This window comes from Carassius auratus, unplaced genomic scaffold (assembly GCF_003368295.1).
Source record: "Carassius auratus strain Wakin unplaced genomic scaffold, ASM336829v1 scaf_tig00003061, whole genome shotgun sequence".
NCBI classification, from domain to species: Eukaryota; Metazoa; Chordata; class Actinopteri; order Cypriniformes; family Cyprinidae; genus Carassius; species Carassius auratus.
The window spans coordinates 3,092-25,802 of NW_020523501.1; the positions used below are offsets into that span (position 1 = coordinate 3,092).

The 22,711-nt window shown below is 37.8% G+C and overlaps 1 protein-coding gene across 1 annotated transcript in view; it reads left to right on the plus strand.

Moving 5' to 3' along the window:
- Window positions 1–859: 859 nt before the first annotated feature.
- LOC113070122 (ADP-ribosylation factor-like protein 15) overlaps window positions 860–22,711 on the plus strand; it is a gene marked incomplete at its 5' end in the record, with an annotated part of 58,960 nt that continues 37,108 nt past the window's right edge. Inside the window, one exon of the mRNA XM_026243318.1 lies at window positions 860–1,096. Coding sequence (XP_026099103.1) covers window positions 860–1,096 — 237 coding nt within the window. The remainder of the gene's footprint in view (window positions 1,097–22,711) is intronic.

A 22,711-nucleotide genomic window follows, 5' to 3' on the forward strand; every position in this document is an offset into this window, starting at 1 on the left:
TTCAAGACCACTTTTTTACAAACATGCGTCATCGTGATCTCACCGGATTTGTCAACAGTTACATGACTTGACTTGTGCTCTGATGGTTATTGTGACAGAATAATTCTTGAAGATTTATTTCTTTTTATATTTAAATTGGTTGTATCTAGTCAGGTTAGGCTTAGTACTCTAAGCCTAAGGGATTCACTTGAATGATTTTAAAACACTCCGAAATCAGCACTGTAACAGCATAATATGATTTACCTCATAGATTGATGCTACAAGGAAAGAGGAAACACAATATTTTACGACATGATCAGTTTTGACACACTTTGGAAATTTACTATTAAATCTTTTTTGATTTTCGCAAGACTGAATCCATGAATGTGGACCTACCATTCAGAATTTAAGCAAGAATGCCTCTTTAATTTCAGTTGAAGTCTTCAGATTTAATTACATTTGAATTCAGGATGCAAACAAAATTGTAATAATTTGAATTCAGTTGAAAAACATTTAAACATAAAATCAAGATTTCTCAAGACAAACTTTGAACTCTAGGTTTAAAGAGAGACATGAAGAGATAGATAGATAGATAGATAGATAGATAGATAGATAGATAGATAGATAGATAGATATGTATTTAGTTAATACATTTGATAATATTGAGATGGAAAAACACTTCCCTGCATGCATTACTTGTGTTGGATTTCTTTGATTTAAAACTTCTTAAATTCCTCTTCCCTGTCAATTCAGTTAATCTTTCTGTGGGGTTTAACTTATTAAATTCAAATTCACACTCATAAATTGAAAGAGAGCCAATGCATCACCTTTTTTTTTTTTTTTTTTTTTTGCTTAGGACAGTACATGAATAGTCACATAGTACATAATTGCTGCTTCTCTCTCTGTAGGAGCGGAGACCATCAAGAAATACTGGAGCCGATATTATCAGGGTTCCCAAGGAGTGGTGTTTGTCCTCAACAGTGCTGCATCAGACGAAGAGATGGAGGCGTCCCGGTCTGAGCTTCTCTTGGCCATGCAGCATCCTCAGCTGTGCACACTTCCTTTCCTCATTCTCGCCAACCACCAGGATTCACCAGCTGCCCGTTCTGTAGCAGAGGTATGGTAACTTTCCACACCAAATATAGCTCTATGTTAAGTGCCGGCCATCTTCTCTGTGATCTGCCGCTGTTGAGGGTTGCTGGGCTCTGTTTGTACACACTCTCTCAAGTGTTTGGACTGAGCGCTGGGTAGCGTGCATTTTGGAGAGCGTCCTGTTGCCATGCAGTAATAGCAGTTGTTTATGGTCACCCTTGGAAGATGAGCGACCGGGGTTGGGATAGGATGTTGTGGGGAGCTCCCCCTCCCTACCGCATCCTAGAACCAGAGCTGATGATGTAAACATGCTGTGACGTGGGCCGCCTGACTAATAGTCTCTTTCCACATGCTGAGAAAACCCTGTAGATGTTGTTCTCCTCAGAAGGAAGTATGAACAAGCTACAGGAGACACTTGAAGTTTTCCAAGTATGTATTAAATCTAGACAAGGACGCAAGTATGACAGTCTGGTGCTGTAGTTATACATCTGAGACAGGAAAATATCGATCTTCATACGAACCATGTGTACATTTTGCAGGTGGTTACAAATTTTGCACTTACTTTTGACGTCAGTTTCAGGTGGCTGAATATTTGGAATAAGTAATATTCCAAATAGTTATTATAGTACATAATAAATTAACTAAAGACATTTTTTTTTATTGTGTCAGCAGTAGTTATGTCACAGTGGACTGTGGAGTATTGGAGGGTCACATAATGAATGTATGGACTAGTTTTATCATATTTTGTTAATTCATTCATTATTTAAAGGAAATAAATTGTGGGGGTGCTATTGTGTCTTCGGGAAAGTTACAAATAAATTTACTAAATTTGACATTACTACAGTTTCAATCTGCTTTCTAAAGACTTATGAGATTATTCTAAATTATTTTGTCACACTGACAGACATAGTTTTCTTTTTTTTCAGGTATATACATCTACATTTAGTTTCTTAATAGAAAAATAATATATTCCAGATAATATTATACACATAATTTCAAAATGACTGACGGTATATAACACCAGGTATAACAACAGTAGCTTATTATTAACTACAGGTGTTCTGTAAAAAACAACATCAGCTTTCATCCAGTCACCATGATGGAAACATGAGATATCAGACAGTTGTTACAGTAATTGTTACAGGTTTTTTTCATATTGCACTGCTTTTCCAATGTTTTTTTTCTATGTAAACATACAGTAGATGCGTTTGACTGTTGCACTCGCATCTCTTGCATCGTCTCATGCATGACACGGCACTCTAAAAACCTGGCACTCGAGTTGAAAGAAGTTCTCTCCTGCATGTTTTTCCTATTCCACTGCCCATGTTGCATTTTGACAATGCAAAAGCACATTCTGTGTGAATGGCGCCAAGCGATATTAAAGGTTAATCACATGCGCTAAGGTTTTGTTGGATCGATCTTTTCTATTTACTGTTATCATTGGCAATTTGGCATATTGTCAAAGTGTCAAATTCTAAAATTTGGTAATATTTCCATACAAAATTGTGATTCCTCAATTTCTACTACATAAAGTCATGACAAAACATTAAATTCAAATGAATTGATAAAATCTGAAAAATCTCCCATCCCTAGTTGTAGCATATTTGAAGAATTTGGATCCAAAATGCTATAAATCCCTTTTTAATTAATTAGAGTAAAAATGTTTTTTCTTTACCAAGAAAGTGGCAAGATGAAAACCACTATTTTCAGTCTTTCGTGTAGCATCTTTAGGTTATAATAGCATAAAAAATTCAAAACGAGATTTAGATTTTCAAAGATTTATTATAAAATTGTATAATTTTTTCCCCCAAAATGAAATACATCCATGACATGTTTTTTTTTTTTTGTTGACTATTGCAATACGCTGTATTAACAAAAACATACAGTAAATGACATTAATAAAAACACACTCACAAACTATGCATAATCGAATGCGACTCATTTGCGATTATGAACACGATATTGTATAGCTTGTCAGTGATCTAGAGAAAGTCGTGACAATTTTGGTTTTATGGTAACCCATACTCAGAATTGGTGCTCTGTATTTAACCCATCCAAGTGCACACACACATCAGTGAGAAGTGAACACACCGTGAACACACACCCGGAGCAGTGGTCAGCTATATATCCATTTGGACTTGCCTTGAAGCCTTCCTGCCTTGGAATGCTGCTTTCAGATGCAGCGTAGGATTCCGGGTGTATTCAAAACAGCGCCATTACCGTCTACAGTGTGTGAAATGATGCACTGTGATTGGTTGAAACAACATATTGCATTATGCAGAGAAGGGAGACTGTAAATTTTGTGTAAAATTAAAAATGGACTTTTCAATACCAACCATATTCAAGACTGATTTTGGCAGAAAAATGGAATTGAAAAAATGGAACCAAACTCTTAAATACATTGAAAGTACAATGTAAACCTATTTATTCCCACAATAACATGCAATAAAGGCCTTTATGAATGTAAAACTTGATCACGGCTGGATATATATTTCACATACAGAAACAGATCTAATCAGCACTGACTGCAATGCAGATTATAGCTCATTTGGAGTGTGGGTGTTGATTGATGGATAAAAGTTCTCAAAAACTCACTCCCTGATGACCATTTGTCATTCATGGATTTTGCCTTTGTCAAAGTTACGCTGCAAGTTCGCTTCCACTATATACGGTTTATACATGCTCTGTGAAACTGGCCTAAGCAAAGGGAAGTCATTGTGTCATTGTGGTTACATCTGAATGTGACACCTGCTTTCCTCCAGTGCGGTTGTGTTCAGTGTGGGATGTTTTGGCTAGCCACCTCCACTTTCTACTTGTGTTTCACTGCTAGACTCTCTCGACGGAAGAGGCATGCATTGTGGTCGCAGTGAGAACTCAGTTGGCGATGAGAGAAGGAGCCTGCAAAGCATTTCAGACAAGCCTGTTGCCAATTCTCGACATGAGGAAATATGCTAGAGAGCTTTTCGAAAGCTTAAGTGCTGATGATGGAAATGAGTATCACACTATACTCGAGCGTGCATTGTTATGTGCCAGATATAAGATCATTACAACATGTCTGCGGCAATGCTTAGCATCTCATAGGTTTTTACAGACAACCACTAATGAAAAATAGCAACCAACTTGATGCTGGTCCACTTTCCCTATCGATTTGTAGTCTATGCGCCTATAGGGTTGTGTGTCACCCGGTCAGCAGATATCCTGATATTGACCAATGGCACATGTGACATGTACTGTTTGACTGCATGCTGGAGAGAATCTTGTATGTGGTGTTGACTTCAGTCAGCTGGCGGTCAACCGAGAGAGACCACACAAACCCCTCTTTTGTTTAAGCTCATAAACGTGGTCAGTTGCGTCTGATCAGCACAAACCACATTACTTGGGAGATTGCCATGTGTTGGTCTATTTTTAGAAGTTGAAGTCACAGAGAGCGATTGACCTCTTTTAGCTGTTTGCAAACACTTCCAGAGCCACGTGAGTTTGGCTTATAGAGGCAGTGAGCCCTGCCACAGGCCTTTTATTTAATCACGGTGTCATCTCTATTCTTGTTGTAGGCATACTGTGTATCCTGTCACAGTGAGGGATCAAGTCCCACAAGTCGATCCGCACTTAACTCTGACATACTTGCCAATCGCATTGAATGGGATATGGCCTGACTTAGTTTTCATTTGTAGCAGGTTTGAATTGTCACCTTATTTTTGTTTGATTGCATTTTTTTAAATAAGGAGAAAAAAAAAACTATAAATAAATTAAATATATTAGATAAAAATTCAGAACAGAAGGGTTGTTTTTTTTTTACAATTTTTTTTTTTTTTTGAAAGAACTGATTACCACTTTCATGTTGTGTGTGAGAAAGTATGGTTTGACTTATCAAAGCAGAGAGGCGGAATAGTAAAGCCGGATATCCGAGACCGATTTGATCCCTGAGAGGGGAACTGGCATTTGTAGTCGCATTTCTCACTTCCTTTTTCCTTTCCTCTTTTGCTCCGCACACTCCTTTTGCTTAGATTGTGCATTTAAATGTTTTATTTTGTGTCTTGTTCCACATATTTTTTGAGGCAGAAACTCTTCACATTCTCTTGGAGGTTTTGAAATGCTTACACACCTAAAGATTTCAAGATTTGCCATAATAAAGGAGCTTCCGACAGTTGAATCTTTATTTAAACAAACCTTTCAAACATTACTTGCCATCATAAATAATCCAGATGTCTTGTAGAGAAGCTTTCGTGCAGAACTTGCGTGCTTAATATTAAATGAAAGATACTAAATGTCAATGAGTCAGTGTACAAACAAATTGTGTGCTTAGCTTTGCTTTTTTGCTTAAGGCCATTGCACAATGAGTCCAAAATCTTTGCACGTTAAAAAATAAATATGACCTTATGATGTGTCGATCACTTTGACACAGTGCCTCTAAAACATTCATCCGTCATAAAAAAAAAATTGGATCGGGTTCGAGTTTCTGCATTCTTTGCATCCTTGGCATGTATTTAGAGAGAAGTTTTGACTATTGAAATCCCCCGAATTGTCAAGTTCATCCACTTTGTCACACAGCACAAAGAACTGTAAAGATCCTTGCACACTGAGTTCACATATATTAGTGGTCTTCTTTTTAATATGTTGTTCTACTATTGCTAGCAAAGCATCAATCTGAGTCACTGACATCCTGAAGTAAACTTTGAATCCCCCATAATCCCACTGCTCCTTTTTAAGGAGGAGGAACTCTCCTTCCTCATTATATCTGAGGATTGGATGGACCTAGTATTTCCTTTCTTTTTCTCTTTTTAAGAAGCTAAAATCATCCCACTCTAGTGTGAAACCAACAAATAAGTGATTAAAACTGCAATTCATCGACTGGCCGCTAGAGGCTGGCTCCAAAAGGGAGTCAATCCCATAGACTCCCCATGTTAAAATGGCCAACGTTACAGCAGAATAAAAAAAAAAAAAACGTTTACAGACTGGTACAAAATGATTTTGGTCTACATAGCAAATTTTGCCCTTCATGACAACTGAGCGGGATGAGTTTTTTTTTATAACTCATTCATTTAAATTATATTAAGCCTTAAAGTTCTGCATAATTAAAGGCGTGGCCACTTGAGTGACAGGTGGATTGCCGCTGCTGACACTGCCCATTTTCAGTGATCTGGGAGTGACGTGCAGTGATGTGCTGCAAGATGGCGAAAGCTTTAGTGTAATGGTACACTAAAGATGGCCAAGCTAAGAACGTTCCTCTTTGTAGATGAATTAAAATGTACAGTATAATTACTGTTGTGCACCATGCCATCTGATTCCATTTTGATAATCAAATTCTTCTCTCAGACATATTTGGGGTTTTAAGAAGTTCTCTGTTTTTGTGTAGCAGGTGGTGTTGTGGAATTGTGGTTAAAAACATGATCCAGACTCATGTGGTTTACTGCAAAGGCTCAGTCACCTTGTCCAGAGAACTGCAGAGACTAAACACCCTTCAAACTCTGAGTCATGATGTATAATCAGCAGGTCATCACTGCCCACTGAGCAGCTACACAACTGACTCTAATTCTTCTCTCAGAAGTGCCACTGCCATCTGTCATAACTGACCGGATTGGAGCTTTCGTCACAAAGTCTAAAGCTAAAATTACATTTGAACGTAGCTGCGACTCTTAACATCCTATGCTATTGAAAAACCTTTCTGGTCTGTTTTGAGTTGTTTCACGTCACACTGAATGCTGTTTACAGACACACTGGTCCTGTTTAATGTTTGAAGCAACAGTTTAGATGTTTTGTATATGGGACATATCCGTTTATAACACCTGAAATCATTTTTACTCTGAAATGTGACAGATATTATGTGTTTCTGAGTTAAGTTGTGTATAGGTTTTCCCAAGCAAAGCAGCACCCAGCGTGTTGTTGTTGCAAGCTAGTTATTAGCGCTGCCTGGTATAATTTTATGGCATAATGTTGGCGACGTCTAGTTTTTACATTGCCGCAGACCAGTTTAAAAGACTCGTTGGACCTGTAAAGGCCTCACTAAGGCCCTGTGTGTGACTTGTTTTCTGGAGGGAAATATTCATGGGACGGAATTCCTTGTTGACACCAATCTCCTGCTGTTGGGGCCCTAGGAGAAAGTGGGCAGAGAGAGGGGCGTCATATGTTGATATAACGCCTCAATAAAGAAGGCTGTGTAGATGTTTTGCCCCGATGCACTGGTTCTTGTTTTCTGAAGGTTTCCTGTATGAATGCTCAAATGTTGGGCTAAAGATCTTATCTTAGGATAGAAGAACTCAACTATAGTTTCACCCGCAGCCAGTGATGTTCTAGAGGTGATGACACCATTGTGCAAGTCTCTAGATCCATTTCAGATGATCTGATCCTAGTGGTTGGTGGAAGCTGGACTTTTAATAGCGAAAATGCTCAGGATGTTTGCAGACCTGCAGGTTATGAATGCAATTAAAAATAGATAAATTATGAATAAAGGAACCAACCATACCAAAGGAATGAAGTGGTATATGAATCTGATCACAAATAGTAAGATGGGGGCAGTCGATGGCCTAATGGTTAGAGAGTCAGACTTGTAACCCAAAGGTTGTGGGTTTGACTCTCAGGTCCGGAAGAGATTGTAGGTGGGGGGAGTGAATAACCAGTGCTCTCTTCCACCCACAATACCAAGACTGAGGTGAGACCCTTGAGCAAGGCACTGAACCCCCAACTGTTCCCTGGGCATGTGTGTGTGTTTGTTCACTTCTCACTGCTGTGTGTGTGTGCACTTGGATGGGTTAAAAGCAGAGCACAAATTCAACACATCCTTACCTTTCCTTTGGTGATGTTTGATCAGATTTTGGTGTAAGGTCCTCTGGTTTTGTAAACATGAAAATTAATTAATTTATTATTTTTTGTAACATCACCTGAGTAGTACAGTATGCTTCAATATTATTTACAACATGAATTTTATTTTCATTTTGTTTAAAAGATTTTTGTTATAAGAATGACATTAAAAACAACTTTTTGCCCCAAAACCAATCCTTTTCTGGCAAAAAAAATAAATAAATTTCAAAGTCAACAAGTATGTAACTGCTGAATGTAACATTTCTAATAAGCCAAACATATCAGCCTCTGAGTAGTATCAATATTTATTGCTGTCATATACCTTGATTACACTTACTCCATAAAATTAGTATAATGAACTATGCAAAAATAATTTTAAATGTCTCCAACACATTTTATAATTACCCAGAAATTAAACCCATTATCACATCTGTCAAAAACTTTCTTTAGTATCTGTGAGTTGGTATATTAGAACTAAAAATAAGATTTTTCCGTGTTTCTCTCACAGTTTTAAATCCTTCCACATTGCCGACATGTTTGCTACATCTTTTTGCTTAGAATTATTATTATTTTTTTACATTTTTATTTTTTATCTATTTCTGGCCGAATCATTTCATTTGCCGAACATTGGGTGCATCCCTAATTATTACCTTACAATCCAGCTGTTTTCAAATGCACATCATTTGAATATCATGACATTGATGTCTGTCAAGAAATAACGCTCACAATACACAGAAGTAGTAATGAAAAGCAGAGGTACTGGGAATACATGCATTTCCTGGAAAACACGCACTACAAGATGTTTTGACTACTGTACATTATTGCTTTCCGAGAAGGAGAAAATAGCTGCTTCAGCAAGCTGTCTGTCAAAGACCATAACATACATAATATATATATATATATATATACAGGTCCTTCTCAAAAAATTTGCATATTGTGATAAAAGTTCATTATTTTCCATAATGTAATGATAAAAATTAAACTTTCATATATTTTAGATTCATTGCACACCAACTGAAATATTTAAGGTCTTTTATTGTTTTAATACTGATGATTTTGGCATATAGCTCATGAAAACCCAAAATTCCTATCTCAGAAAATTAGCATATCATGAAAAGGTTCTCTAAACGAGCTATTAACCTAATCATCTGAATCAACTAATTAACTCTAAACACCTGCAAAAGATTCCTGAGGCTTTTAAAAACTCCCAGCCTGGTTCATTACTCAAAACCGCAATCATGGGTAAAACTGCTGACCTGACTGCTGTCCAGAAGGCCATCATTGACACCCTCAAGCAAGAGGGTAAGACACAGAAAGAAATTTCTGAACAAATAGGCTGTTCCCAGAGTGCTGTATCAAGGCACCTCAATGGGAAGTCTGTGGGAAGGAAAAAGTGTGGCAAAAAACGCTGCACAACAAGAAGAGGTGACCGGACCCTGAGGAAGATTGTGGAGAGGGACTGATTCCAGACCTTGGGGGACCTGCGGAAGCAGTGGACTAAGTCTGGAGTAGAAACATCCAGAGCCACCGTGCACAGGCGTGTGCAGGAAATGGGCTACAGAGAAGCAGCACTGGACTGTTGCTCAGTGGTCCAAAGTACTTTTTTCGGATGAAACCAAATTTTGCATGTCAATCGGAAATCAAGGTGCCAGAGTCTGGATGAAGACTGGGGAGAAGGAAATGCCAAAATGCCTGAAGTCCAGTGTCAAGTACCCACAGCCAGTGATGGTCTGGGGTGCCATGTCAGCTAATGGTGTTTGTCCACTGTGTTTTATCAAGGGCAGGGTCAATGCAGCTAGCTATCAGGAGATTTTGGAGCACTTCATGCTTCCATCTGCTGAAAAGCTTTATGGAGATGAAGATTTCGTTTTTCAGCACGACCTGGCACCTGCTCACAGTGCCAAAACCACTGGTAAATGGTTTATTGACCATGGTATTACTGTGCTCAATTGGCCTGCCAACTCTTCTGACCTGAACCCCATAGATAATCTGTGGGATATTGTGAAGAGAAAGTTGAGAGACACAAGACCCAACACTCTGGATGAGCTTAAGGCCGCTATCGAAGCATCCTGGGCCTCCATAACACCTCAGCAGTGCCACAGGCTGATTGCCTCCATGCCACGCCGCATTGAAGCAGTCATTTCTGCAAAAGGATTCCCGACCAAGTATTGAGTGCATAACTGAACATAATTATTTGAAGGTTGACTTTTTTTGTATTAAAAACACTTTTCTTTTATTGGTCGGATGAAATATGCAAATTTTTTGAGATAGGAATTTTGGGTTTTCATGAGCTGTATGCCAAAATCATCAGTATTAAAACAATAAAAGACCTGAACTTTTATCACAATATGCAAATTGTTTGAGAAGGACCTGTGTATGTATGTGTGTATATATGTTTTTTCTCAAGTACACTTATAGTAAATTATTTTCTTGATTGGTTTGGGAATATACAGGTCAAAGGGCAACATTGTATGCACAAAGCATTGATATCATTTGTATACCTACAGAACGTACTTCAATGGTTTTGAAGTAAATTCTTCACTGAATACAGCACATACTCTAAAAGTATGTGATTTTGGCCAGAGCAATTGTTTTAACACAGTGATTGATGGATAGGCGAGTAGGCTGTGTGGATACATTAGGATGGAATAGCCATTGCACAACAAATGTCAAATTTTCAACTATAAGATAGTCTGTTATTCAAATCACCAACCACTTTGGACCTTGTTTACACCTGTACTCATTGCTGATCATTTGCGATCAGATCACCCAAGATGAATATTAATACCAAGTGTAAACAAAGTCCAGATGACTGTACAAAATGCTTTTCTGTGAGGAGTGAATTAGCTCACATCTGGTTTCCTTGAACCAAATTTATAACTGATGTTGCTTATCAACTGTATTTGTGTCAAAGCGATGCTGCACAAGCAACTGTGCTGTCAAGCTGCATTAAAGCTCTACCTTTTGGGACTAACTTTTAGCCAAAATATGTGTTTGTTTACAGTTTGTGTTGTCTATTTTTCAAACTAGAAAAAAAGGCACGATGTGACTATTCAACAGTTCAGTTTACAGACCCCGGTTTTCTCCAACCTCACGCACCCACTGACTCAAACATGTAATTAATCATAAAGATCTGCCATGTTTGACATTCATGTTCCCTGAGAAACCAAGGCTAGTTTGTGTCATTTGATTTCAGAAGAGTTGTGTGGATAGGGAATTGCAAGATTTCGACTCTTTCTTTGTGCATTAGATTTACAGTATAATCTGGAAACTTTAGGTCAGAAATGTCTTTGTTTCTCTCTGCTTCTTGACTGCTGTGGACAGGATTTGATTCCAAGTCTGAAACATCCCTTCATTTTTCAATCAGATGTGAATAAACATGCGATTCCATTGGCACATGCAGAAGAATACTTTCTGTCCTATCAGACAGTCTTCGAGGCAGATGTTTTTTGGAGAGTGCAGTTCTGGGTGGTTGTGTTGAAGTGCTGAAGTGAAGCCATGTATTACTGCCGCTACGGTACAACTCCCTTAAGAAAGCTGACATTCATTGTTTATCATTTGTTTGTGTATTTCTATCTGTACATGTTTATTATGTGCGTTTGTGTGTATACCACGGGTAACGGTTTAAATTTCCCATGTTTTGATCTCAGTTCTGTGCTTTGAGTTTGGTTGAGTAGATACCTAGTGCATCATTTTAAAGCAACTGTTCCAGTTTTATGAAGCTTTTCAGCAAATTTCTCCAGGCGACTCTGATACCATGAAGACCTAGCTATAACCAGGGCAGACTCTTATTTTCCACTTAACAACTTCAATTTATTGTGTAATTTTTTTAAACTAATATTAATTTATTTTAACTTAAAGGGGACGTTTTATGTAAGATTCACTTTCACATGTTGCTTGGAAATAAATGTGTGTTGGCAGTGTGTGTACACAACCATCCTATAATGATAAAAATCCACCCACTCCTTTTTGTTTAATCCCCATAAGTAAAAAGCAGTGTCTCCCAACTACCTGTTTTCAGCATTGCTGCTAATGTGATGTCACATTAGCCACAGGCCTGCTCCATGGAAGTTGACAGACACTGCCATTTAAACATAGAACTGCCTGAGTTAGTTCACAGTGAGTTGAACACAGTCTGCCATTGCTGCACTGACGAGAATGTCTCCGAAGCACTTTAGGTGTACTGTAGCTGGATGTTTGAATCCACATATAGCTCTCTCCATTAACAGTACTCCTGAAATCTTAGCCGCTGAAGACAAGGTGAGTACATTTTGTTTTTGAAGAAGATGCTCCCTCAATTCTACTGAAATTTGTTTATGTCTACTCAAATCATTTACACCAGACTGCTTTGTGAATGAGGGACAGTATAAAGCATTTTTTGCACAAAAGATTCTTCTGAAGGATGGAGCAGTGCCAACATTTCATGATCTAGTTACACCTCCAGAAGAACTAAGTATCACGTGTCAGTTTTCCAAATTAGTAATAATACTATATATATATATATAAATAATTAGTATTATTATTCTATCATTTTTTTTTTTATTAAAGCTTAAAAATCCCCAAGCCGGCAGTGTCTTATGACTAAAACTTAGTATTATGACTAAGTTTGACCAGTGCATTATTTGTGTCTCCAGAAATGTTGTTTGCAGAAAAAAAAAAAAAACATTTACAGAGATTTGTTGCTATTGTCTGCTGCTTTTTGATGGTCCACCAGTTCCACATGTGGATAAGATTTTAGACATCTTGACATTGTGGAAGTCAATATCGATTTTAGTCCAAAAAAATAAAAAAATATTCAATGGTCCTCAGAGGGAACGATGAGTGAACAACAAATTTTTCTGGTATTTTTAGTGTATTATTAGGTCCTGTTAAATCAATGAATTGATATCTTCTTTAAATATGGGGACTCGCTCCTCTTTTTGATCATTGATCTTTCTGACCCTATCCGTAGAGAAGGATTTTTTGTTTTAATCTGTCAGTTGACCTGAACAGATTTGGCAGTGGGATACATCAGACAGAACTGTCTGGTTTTCCACTTCAGTGGAGAAAGGGTTAGAAGCTTTAATGGTGGTCTGGTTGACTACATATTGGTTTGTTGACCCATCTAATGAGGTAGTCTAGACAAGAGCAACATCCCCCGAGTATAGTAGTTATTCTTCACAGAGTTACAATCAAGTTTAGCTTTTTTGATTCGATATATAGCTAAAAATTGTTTGCATTGAATTAATTTATTAGTAAAGATCAACATCAACGGAACTCTCCACTTTAAAAAATAAATAAATAAAAATAGGCTCATTTTCCAACTCTCCTAGAGTTAAACAGTTGAGTTTCACCATTTTTGAATCCATTCAGTCGATCTCTGGTTCTGGCAGTAGCACTTTTAGCTGTAGCTAAGCATAGATAATTGAATCTGATAAGACCGTTGACATCTCGCTAAATTTACCAAAGAGTTTAGACATTTTACTCTTCTGTAGTTAAAATCACCTACTATGACCGACAGAAAATGAAAAGTTGTGATTTTCTAGGCTGATATGGGTAGGAACTATGTTCTCATTCTGGCATAATAATCAAGGAACTTTGCTGCCGTACCATGGCTGCAGTGATATTACGCAGCACCTGAAAATAATCCTGAAAATAAATTTTGTAGTTGCAGCAATAGCAGAATTGCTGTTATTATTTCCAGATGCTGAGCCTATTTTCAAAAATAGTGGAGTGTCTGTTAATTTGTTCGTAGACTTATAGACTAGTTTACTAGGTGATGATGAAGTGAGTGTCTGTCCATCACCAAGTAAATAAAAATGGTGGTTTTGCAAAACCAATACATAGAGGTAATTACCGGTAAATTAAATAATGCAACCACCATTGGATCAATTGAGATGGATTAATCCATGAGTCTCTGAGTAATGCATAATGGTCAGGTTCACATTTGATGAAGTACAACATTCTTAACTTCAGCCACAGGATAAGCCAAAAAGGCTCAGGAATAGGATTTCTTGTTATGATCATATGACAGTTGACTGTTATATGGAATTAATATAAAATGGTCTTAATAATAATAATAATCATAATAATGCATGCATGCAGTTTGGATCAGCTCCTCTCTGGTATCTAAGGGCTCTTATTATAAACCTTAACAACAATGTTCACACCAATACTTTGCAACCCATTATATCGGACAATATTGTGATGCAGCAGATGTATAAATTATTATCACTATTATTATTGCATCCTTGTATTTTTAGGTGGGTGTCTTTGGTGTTGTAGCGGCACCTCACAGGTCTACAGATGTTGGGGGATGGTTTCATTGGTTTCATTGAGTTATTTTGTCAATGAGATCTACAGAGGTTTTCTAAAAGGAAGTGAAGAAGAACAGGAATTCACGTGGGAAATTGTCACAGGTTAAATCTTCATCTCAGTAATTGTAATAGGATAAGACTCTTCTTTGGAGCATCACTTTCCAGATGTTGTTATGTTACAGCAAGCATTCCAAAATGGTTTCAATTCATTATTTTCCTCAATTTTTACAAACAATACCCCATTATGACAATGTGAAATAAGTTTGTTTGAAATGTATTAAAGATAATATATATATATATATATATATATATATATATATATATATATATATATATATATATATATATATGTATATATATATGTATATATATGTATATGTACACAAGTATTCACATCCTTTGCTCAATACTTTGTTCTCAAGCCTCAAGTCTTTTTGAGTATGATGCTACAAGCTTGGCAAACCTATTTTTGGGCAGTTTCTTCAATTCTTCTTTGCAGGATTTTTTTTTTCAGGTTAAATGGGGAGTGTCGGAGCACAGCCATTTTCAGACCTCTACAGAGATGTTCAGTCGTCTTCAATTCTGGGCTCTGGCTGGGCCACTGTGGGGAATTCACAGATTTGTCCCTTAGGTACTCCTATGTCAACTTGGCTGTGTGCTCAGGGTCATTGTCCTGTTGGAAGATGAACCTTCGCCCCAGTCTGAGGTCCATTGTACACTCTCCGTACATGCTGCATTCATATTTCCCTCGATCCAAACTAGTCTCCCAATTCCTGCCACATCTGTATGACAGTATGATGCTACCACCATGATGCTTCACTGTAGGTATGATATTGGACAGGTGATGAGCAGTGTTTGGTTTCCTCCAGCCAAGACACTTGCCATTCAGGCCAAAGAGTTCAATCTTTGTTTCATCTGACCAGAGAATTTTGTTTCCACTTGTGTACAAAATGTGCTATCTGTCTTGCCTTGCCTTGCCCGATTGACCAGTTTGGCCAGGCCGCCTGCTCTAGAAAGAGTCCTGGTGGTTCCAAACTTCTTCCATTAATGATTGATGGAGGCAACTGTGCTCACTGGGACCTTCAATTCCCCAGATCTGTACCTCGATGCAATCCTGTCTCGGGGGTCTACAGACAATTCCTTGGACTTAATGGCATAGTTTGTGTTCTGACATACACTGTTAAAAGTGGGACCACATATAGACAGGTGTGTGCCTTTCCACAGGTGGACTCCAATCAAGTTGTAATAACATCTCAAGGATGATCAGTGGAAACAGGATGTACAATTTTTGAGTAAAATTTTGAGTGTCATGGCAAGAGCTCAATTTTTTTAAGAGCTGGCAAGAGCTGATTTTTTTCTCTCCCTTTTTTAAAATAAATTTGCAAAGATTTCAAACAAAACTTCTTTCATGTTGTTGGTGCCAGGCGGGCTGGTGTGAGTATTTCAAAAACTGCTGTTCTACTGTGATTTTCATGCACAACCATCTCTAGGGTTTACAGAAAATGGTCAGAAAAAGAGAAAATATCCAGTTGGCGGCAATTGTGTGGAAGAAAATGCATTGTTGATGTCAGAGGTCAGAGGAGAATAGTCAGACTGGTTAGAGATGATAAAGGCAATAGTAACTCAAATAACCACTCATTACAACCTAGGTATGCACAATACCATCTCTGAATGCACAACACATTGAACCCTGAAGCAGACAGGCTACAGAAGCAGAAGACCACAATGGGTGCCGTTCATACTGTATAAGAAAAGGAAACGGAGGCTAAAATTCACACAGACTCACCAAAATTGGACAATAGAAGATTGGAAAAATGTTGCCTGGTCTGATGAGTCTCGATTTCTGCTGCGAAACATTCAGATGGTAGGGTCAGAGTTTGGTGTAAAGAACATAAAAGCATCGATTCTTCCTGCCTTGTCTCAACGGCTCAGGCTGCTGGTGGTGGTGTAATGGTGCGGGGGATATTTTCTTGGCACACTTTGTTCCCCTTAGTACCAATTGAGCATCGTTTAAACGCCACAACCTACCTGAGTATTGTTGTTGATCATGTCCATCCCTTTATGACTACAGTGTACCCATCTTCCGATGGTTGATTCCAGCAGGATACTGCACCATGTTACATAGCTAAAATCATCTCAGACTGGTTTCTTGAACATGACAATTTGTTCACTTTACTCAAATGGCCTCCACAGTCACCAGATCTCAAACCAATAGAGCAGCTTTGGGATGTGATGGAATGGGAGATTTGCATCATGGATGTGCAGCCGACAAATTTGCAGCAACTGCATGATGATATCATGTCAATATGGAACAAAATCTCTGAGGAATGTTTCCAACACCTTGTTGAATCTAAGAATTGAGGCAGTTCTGAAGGCAAAAGGGTCCCATGTGCCTGATTCAAACAAATGCATCGTTTTGCCAGCTATCTTGAGTACAATTCATGCCAACAGCCTGTAATATAACTATATATTTTGCAAAAATTCACACGTTAAACATATTTAGCTAGGTTATGATGACAGCAATGGACATGAGCAGGAAGTTATAGTTCTCAAGGATTTTGTTTGTTCCTTCTATATGCTGAATATTTTCGGGTGAATGCATGATTTGAACTTGTACAGCACTTATTCACAATCACTCTCTCAATAATGCATTCAAACAAATGCAGTCTTACACTGCTACTTCACCTGTATCTGATTTAGAATGAGCAGAAATCTGTAAGAAATGCAGCGATCCATAGATAAAATAACTGATTAAAACATACTGTGTTCATCCTTCACAAACAAAATTTGCTCTGCTAAAAGCAGCAATGATACCTTTTAATGCTGACAACATGTAATATTAGCATGTGGTAGGAAAAAAAAATTAAATTAGCAACTTTGAAACTACTCTCCTAGTATTTTATTTATTTTATTGTATTTTCTTTTAATACATGTTATGAACATAACTTCTGTGATATTTCAAAACATTCTGAAATTCTTTAGCCGTAAATTTCATCATGGAGCGAAGGCAGAGAGCAGTGTTTCTGATATGAGTGAGCAAGGAGTGAAGCGGGAGTGGGAAATGGTGAACCCGGGGCGGAGCTGGAGCGGAGTGATTATTAAATGCTCGGAGCGCAGAGGGGAAATTGTTGCCGCTCCACTCCGCTCACATACTCTGGCGCTGAAACACAGTGTTACAAGATCTATCACTTATGCCACTGAAAATTTTCATGCAGTCGTGCTGCATTTATCAGAAGTATATGCGTACCATGCATTAGCCCTAATGAACTGTGCTTTGGCCCACCTCTTCCAACCGAGCAAGCTACAGCTAAACCAACCGCATACGGAACGGAACAAACACACTAGTCAAACAAACTGGGCTTTGCGGGTCAAATGCACACAGGAATGGTTAAGATCGCCTAGTTTAAGTTGGTGGCTCTGAATGAACCAGCAGTGATCCAAGGTATCATCAGGTGTGGTCCTCAGAGAAGTGGTCTTTTGTGATGACTGACGCACATTTGTGCTTTTTATACCCAACCCTTTTTCCCTCATTCATTTGTTGCCAATGAAATGTGCTTACAATTGTTTTGTTCCTCATTTAGAACCTCAATAATACAACAAATCAATCCAAATTACTTTATGAAAAGTAAAAAGTTAAATTGCCTATCTTGGCGGGAGATTATTGTTCAAGTGATTGTTTTTGTACAGTTCAATTCAAGAGCTTTTACTGTGGTTTACTAGGAAGTTCAGTTTGAGTTGATTGATTATTGTTGGATTTGGTTTTACATTACCTCATCAGTAGATTGAGAGGTTTCTAACTGGAACAGTGATTCAGTGGTTTTAAGTGTATCTTAATTCTTGAATCATTGTTCAGACACTTAGAAATAATGTGTCAAGGGTTGTGAGTGTACTGCAGTTTGATTCATGCTTTGGTCCAGTTACAGGCCGCTCAATGAGAACTTGTCATAGAAAGGTTTGGGTATCATTTGGGTTTTATTCGATACCATATCAGAATTCGGTGCCATATTGGTACCGGGTTTCGGTACCCAACCCTAGTCATAGAAAGTTGCTTTACAAGACTTTTAATTTGTATTAATGTTATTCAGTTTCAGTTTGATCTGGTGGTTCAAATATTAGTGCAAAAATATAGACATATAACATCAATTTGAAAATTAGGGCTGCAAATTTAAACTAGATTCTAAAGTTGGTGAACAAGAAACTTTAGCATCTAGATTAAGAAAGTCTTAATCAAAAGAGCCAGTTAAAAGTTCAAAGATGTATTTGTTCAAGCACAAGAAGATCCAAAAAATTACTGACACAATTATTTGACACATTCAGCAGGAAATGCACTAGAATTTAATTTGTTTATTTGAGATTAAAATTAAGGAGAATTATAATTAATTGATATTGAAATAACATTATTTTTATGACTCTCCTTTTTAATGTGTTTTGTAGTTCTCAACCTCACTGCAGTTTAGATCAAGTCAATATTTGTGTTGATGCTGTTTTCTGTAGTAATTACCACAGTTTTGATGGACTGAATCATCTGGATTGCTCATTTTGATTCTTTCATGTTCAGGATGTGGCATCCCCCTTAACCACCTATATACTACTGCTACCACAGGAACAGGAAAGAACTTCCTCAAAGTGCTTTCTCATTTGGCATTCATAATTACATTCTCGGCTTGTCTCCACTTTCCACAAGCCGCCAGAACATGCCTGGCTTGCGACCACGGTGTCTAGACTGTGCACTTTGAAACCAACAAAATTGTTTTTTTGTCGTTGTTTTTTTTCTGAACAATGGAAAATTGGCGTAATGTTTAATCCCATATTCTGTAATTAACTTAACTGTGAGAAAAGGTTTGTGAGATGATGTAAAAAGAAAGTCTAAAGGATCTTACATGAGGTTACAAGTGGTACTTTTGAATTCTTGTAGCCCTGTTTTAGAGTTGTTTCATTTGATTATTGATGAAAAGGCTTAGTGAGAGAATCAGTTTATTGGAGGTGCTTTTGCAAATATTTGGTTATGCATTATATCAAATATAATTCATGTAAAACCATTTTGAATGGTATGTAAAACCTAAACCAAGCTACTTTTCCAACTTCACTTCCATCATACCACAACCATATTTGGGGTGCTGTCTTCTTTATGACAAAGAAAGAGCTAATGCCACATGCATAGCTGATATCCTAGCCTGGTCTTGCCAGTCTGTTGGCTGGTTTTTGAGTGGTTTTGGGAACAACTTCAGCTGATCATTTTCGGAGTTAAATTGCATTTATAAGATCATACTTCATTTTTTAAGTTTGTAAGAATAAATGAAACAAGTAGCTTTGCAGTATATTGCAAATAACTTTTTTTTTTTTTTTTTTATGCATGCTCATACAGTATTACATTTACTGCTCTATAATGCTTCCTCTACACGTTTTCCATGGTTGGTTGAGGCCTGTTCTTGGCAGACCTCCTACATGGTCATCATTGATCTGCCACACTGTCAGGTACTATCAAGGCAAAGCATGTGCCATGTGACACATAAGGGCAGCTTGCCAAAAGCTAATAGACTCTGATCTGCACTAATTGCAAACGTGAATCCTATAACAGAGCTTTGGGAAGAGCCACCAGCACAGATGAAAGCTCCAGGCTTTGCTGTGTCAAAGGTAGACAACCAGTAATCGGTGCGTCCGATGACCCGGGAGGAGCAAGGGTAGAGCTGTAGCTGTGTCTTCCACCCAGACCTTTCTGACACCACTGTGTCCTTTACAGTCAGTCAACTGAGTGGCTTTACCTTGTGTCCTTTGAGCTGAAAAAGGTCATATAGGAAATGTTTAAGTACATTTTTATCTGTTAGGTGTTCTCACTTTTGCAGTCATTTATTATAAATTGTCCTGTAGTGTGACCAAAAATTTTTTTTTAATACTGTACTGTGTTACAGTAAATATTTTATGCAACACTTAAGCTGTTTCAATGAGCAATTCAGGTGCCATCGCTTCTGTCTTTGCCTGTTTTGGCCCAGACATGATCTGAACTTGTCAATCAGCACTGAGTATCACAGTTGCTATTTCTAAACAGCCTCTTACAATAGCAACAGTCCTTGGTCAAGATGCCATATTTTTAGGCAAATAACAATGAGGCTTTGAGACATAGTTCAGCCTGTCCAAAGAGTTTTACTGTCTTAAAGTTTTACACAATTCTCACAAAAACAATTCTCACAATTCTCTTTTTTCCCCCCTTTTGTCCACTAGAACACAGACGTTCAATTTTGCATTTGCTTGACAATCAATACCAATTTTTTATTTGTTGCCATTCTCAACTGAATGTTGATCATCCTGAAAAAAAGGATAGAACATGAAAAGATCTCTGAAAAGTGTTTCTGTCTTTTAGGGCTTAATGTCGTCTTCATCTGTGCTCCATGACGTCAAATGTGTATTAATTGAGACTAGTGTTCATGGCAAACAGATGCCAGCTCACCTACATTCAGCACTTGTGACCAGACACTGATGAAAGGATTAGTCCTCACTCTCCTAACATGACCTAGATTTTTAGGTAAGGTCGAAACAAGGTACTTTCACATAAGTGATTATGTACAAGAGCTCAAGTTGACTTATTCTAGGACTTAGCACCTGCATGAGTCTGAGCTTGGCCCATAAATCCAGATCGTCTCTGGTGTTACTCAGCCAAAAGATTGGTGTCAACAACATTATTATCTGCATGAGATAACTGCCAAAGCATAATATACATTGTGCCGTTTAAAGGGATAATTTACTCAAAAATTATAATGTTCTGATATTTACTCACCCTCCAGGCCATCCAAGATATTAGGGACTGTTTCTTCAGTCAAAGAGTAGAACGTAGTAACAGTAGAAAAGATTTTAGCCACGGACGGTAAAGACAGCTGACTCCACTGTGTGACCCTGTCTCTCTCTCTCTCTCTCTCTCTCTCTCACTCACACACACACACACACGCACGGGCACACACACAGACACACATCTCCACATTTGAACATTCAATAGCAAATACTTAAACTAATAACAAAACATACTTACAGTAGCTGATTCCTAGGTTCACGAAAGGGTCGTCCATAAAATGCGTTGTTGTTTAGTCGTAAGTAATCTTAAAGATTCCTAAATGCATCTGCTTTCGGAAGGCCAAATAAAGGGATTTTGCTTTTGCCTAGATACACACAGCATCTCCCTGACATGGCTGCTGAAACATTAACTGCGATTACTGAAACCACGCCTTCTTTCTTTGCATGAACATCTGGGTGGCAATACGCAAATATTTCCACATAGTGACATAGACATGTGGGGGGTGGGTTGAATGAGCCGTTTTGGGGTCGTGGCAGAGTCTTAACTTTGATAAAGAATATCTCTTTGGATTTGAAACTTTAGTCTTTGCAACTTTACAGGTCTTCTTCATGCACCAAGAGCTTGTAACACTCCAAAGAGAAAGGAAAAATCGCATCATATTTAGCACTTTAAGACAAGTTGCAGGAAATTATATCTGTTAAGAAATCTGCATGGGGAAATCTTTCATCTTCTCACAAAATTTGAGATTCTATAGATTCATATAGAAATGATTACACCGACAGACAACAGTAAATGTGACTGCAATCTATCACTGTCAGTTAACAATAAATTTTTTTTTTTCTTTTTTTCAAATATTTAAATAAATAAATAAACATGTAAACTGATAGCAAAACTTTAGACTGTTCTCATGAGTTCAAGTGGCAAGAGTGGTTGAACTACAGTAGTGCTGAGATTGGGAAACATTAAAAGGGTTAACTGTGAAGGTGTAATGAATGCTCAAATTCTTGGCAAAGCCCTTTTTTCATAGGTGTAGCTACATGAACATGTAAACTGTCTGAGTTTTGTAGACATGGCTGCAGGGCAGGAGGAATTACACTGTCATGCAGAGGATATAGAGGTGCTGTGATATTCAAGTCTGTCACATATTTGAAAAGCTTCCAGGTGGAAATAGGTATGCTATGTGTGGGATAGAGAAGGTAATCACCTCACAGAAAACACAGACCTGTAATATAAACAATCTGATTTCTGGAAAATGCCTTTACAGGGGGGAGGGAGGTGGACTGTGATTGTTGAAAGTGCAGATTCTTAGTTCTCCTGGGACAACTTCTGTTACTTACTGTAAATGTCCAAAATTTTTTGTAAGTTTTTATACGTTTGAGATCACAATAAAGATTATTTTAATTGGAATAGCAGCATTGTTGACATAGTGGTCTCAAAGCAAGAGGCCTGTGGAGATGTTGAGACGGTAGCGTTTCAAACACGAACTCAACTTCTTACATTATTTTTCTCCTGTGATGCAAGCGCAGCAAATATGTAGTCTAAATAAAATTGCAATGAAATTATCTTCCAGATCTAAAATAAAGGCAAGATCAGTAATTTAGGCTAATTCATCTTTTATATATACACTCACGGCTACTTTATTAGCTACACCTGTTTAGTTGCTTGTTAACACAAATTGCTAATCAGCCAATCACATGGCAGCAACTCAGTGCATTTCGGCATCTACATGTGGTGAAGACGACTTGCTGAAGTTAAAACCGAGCAT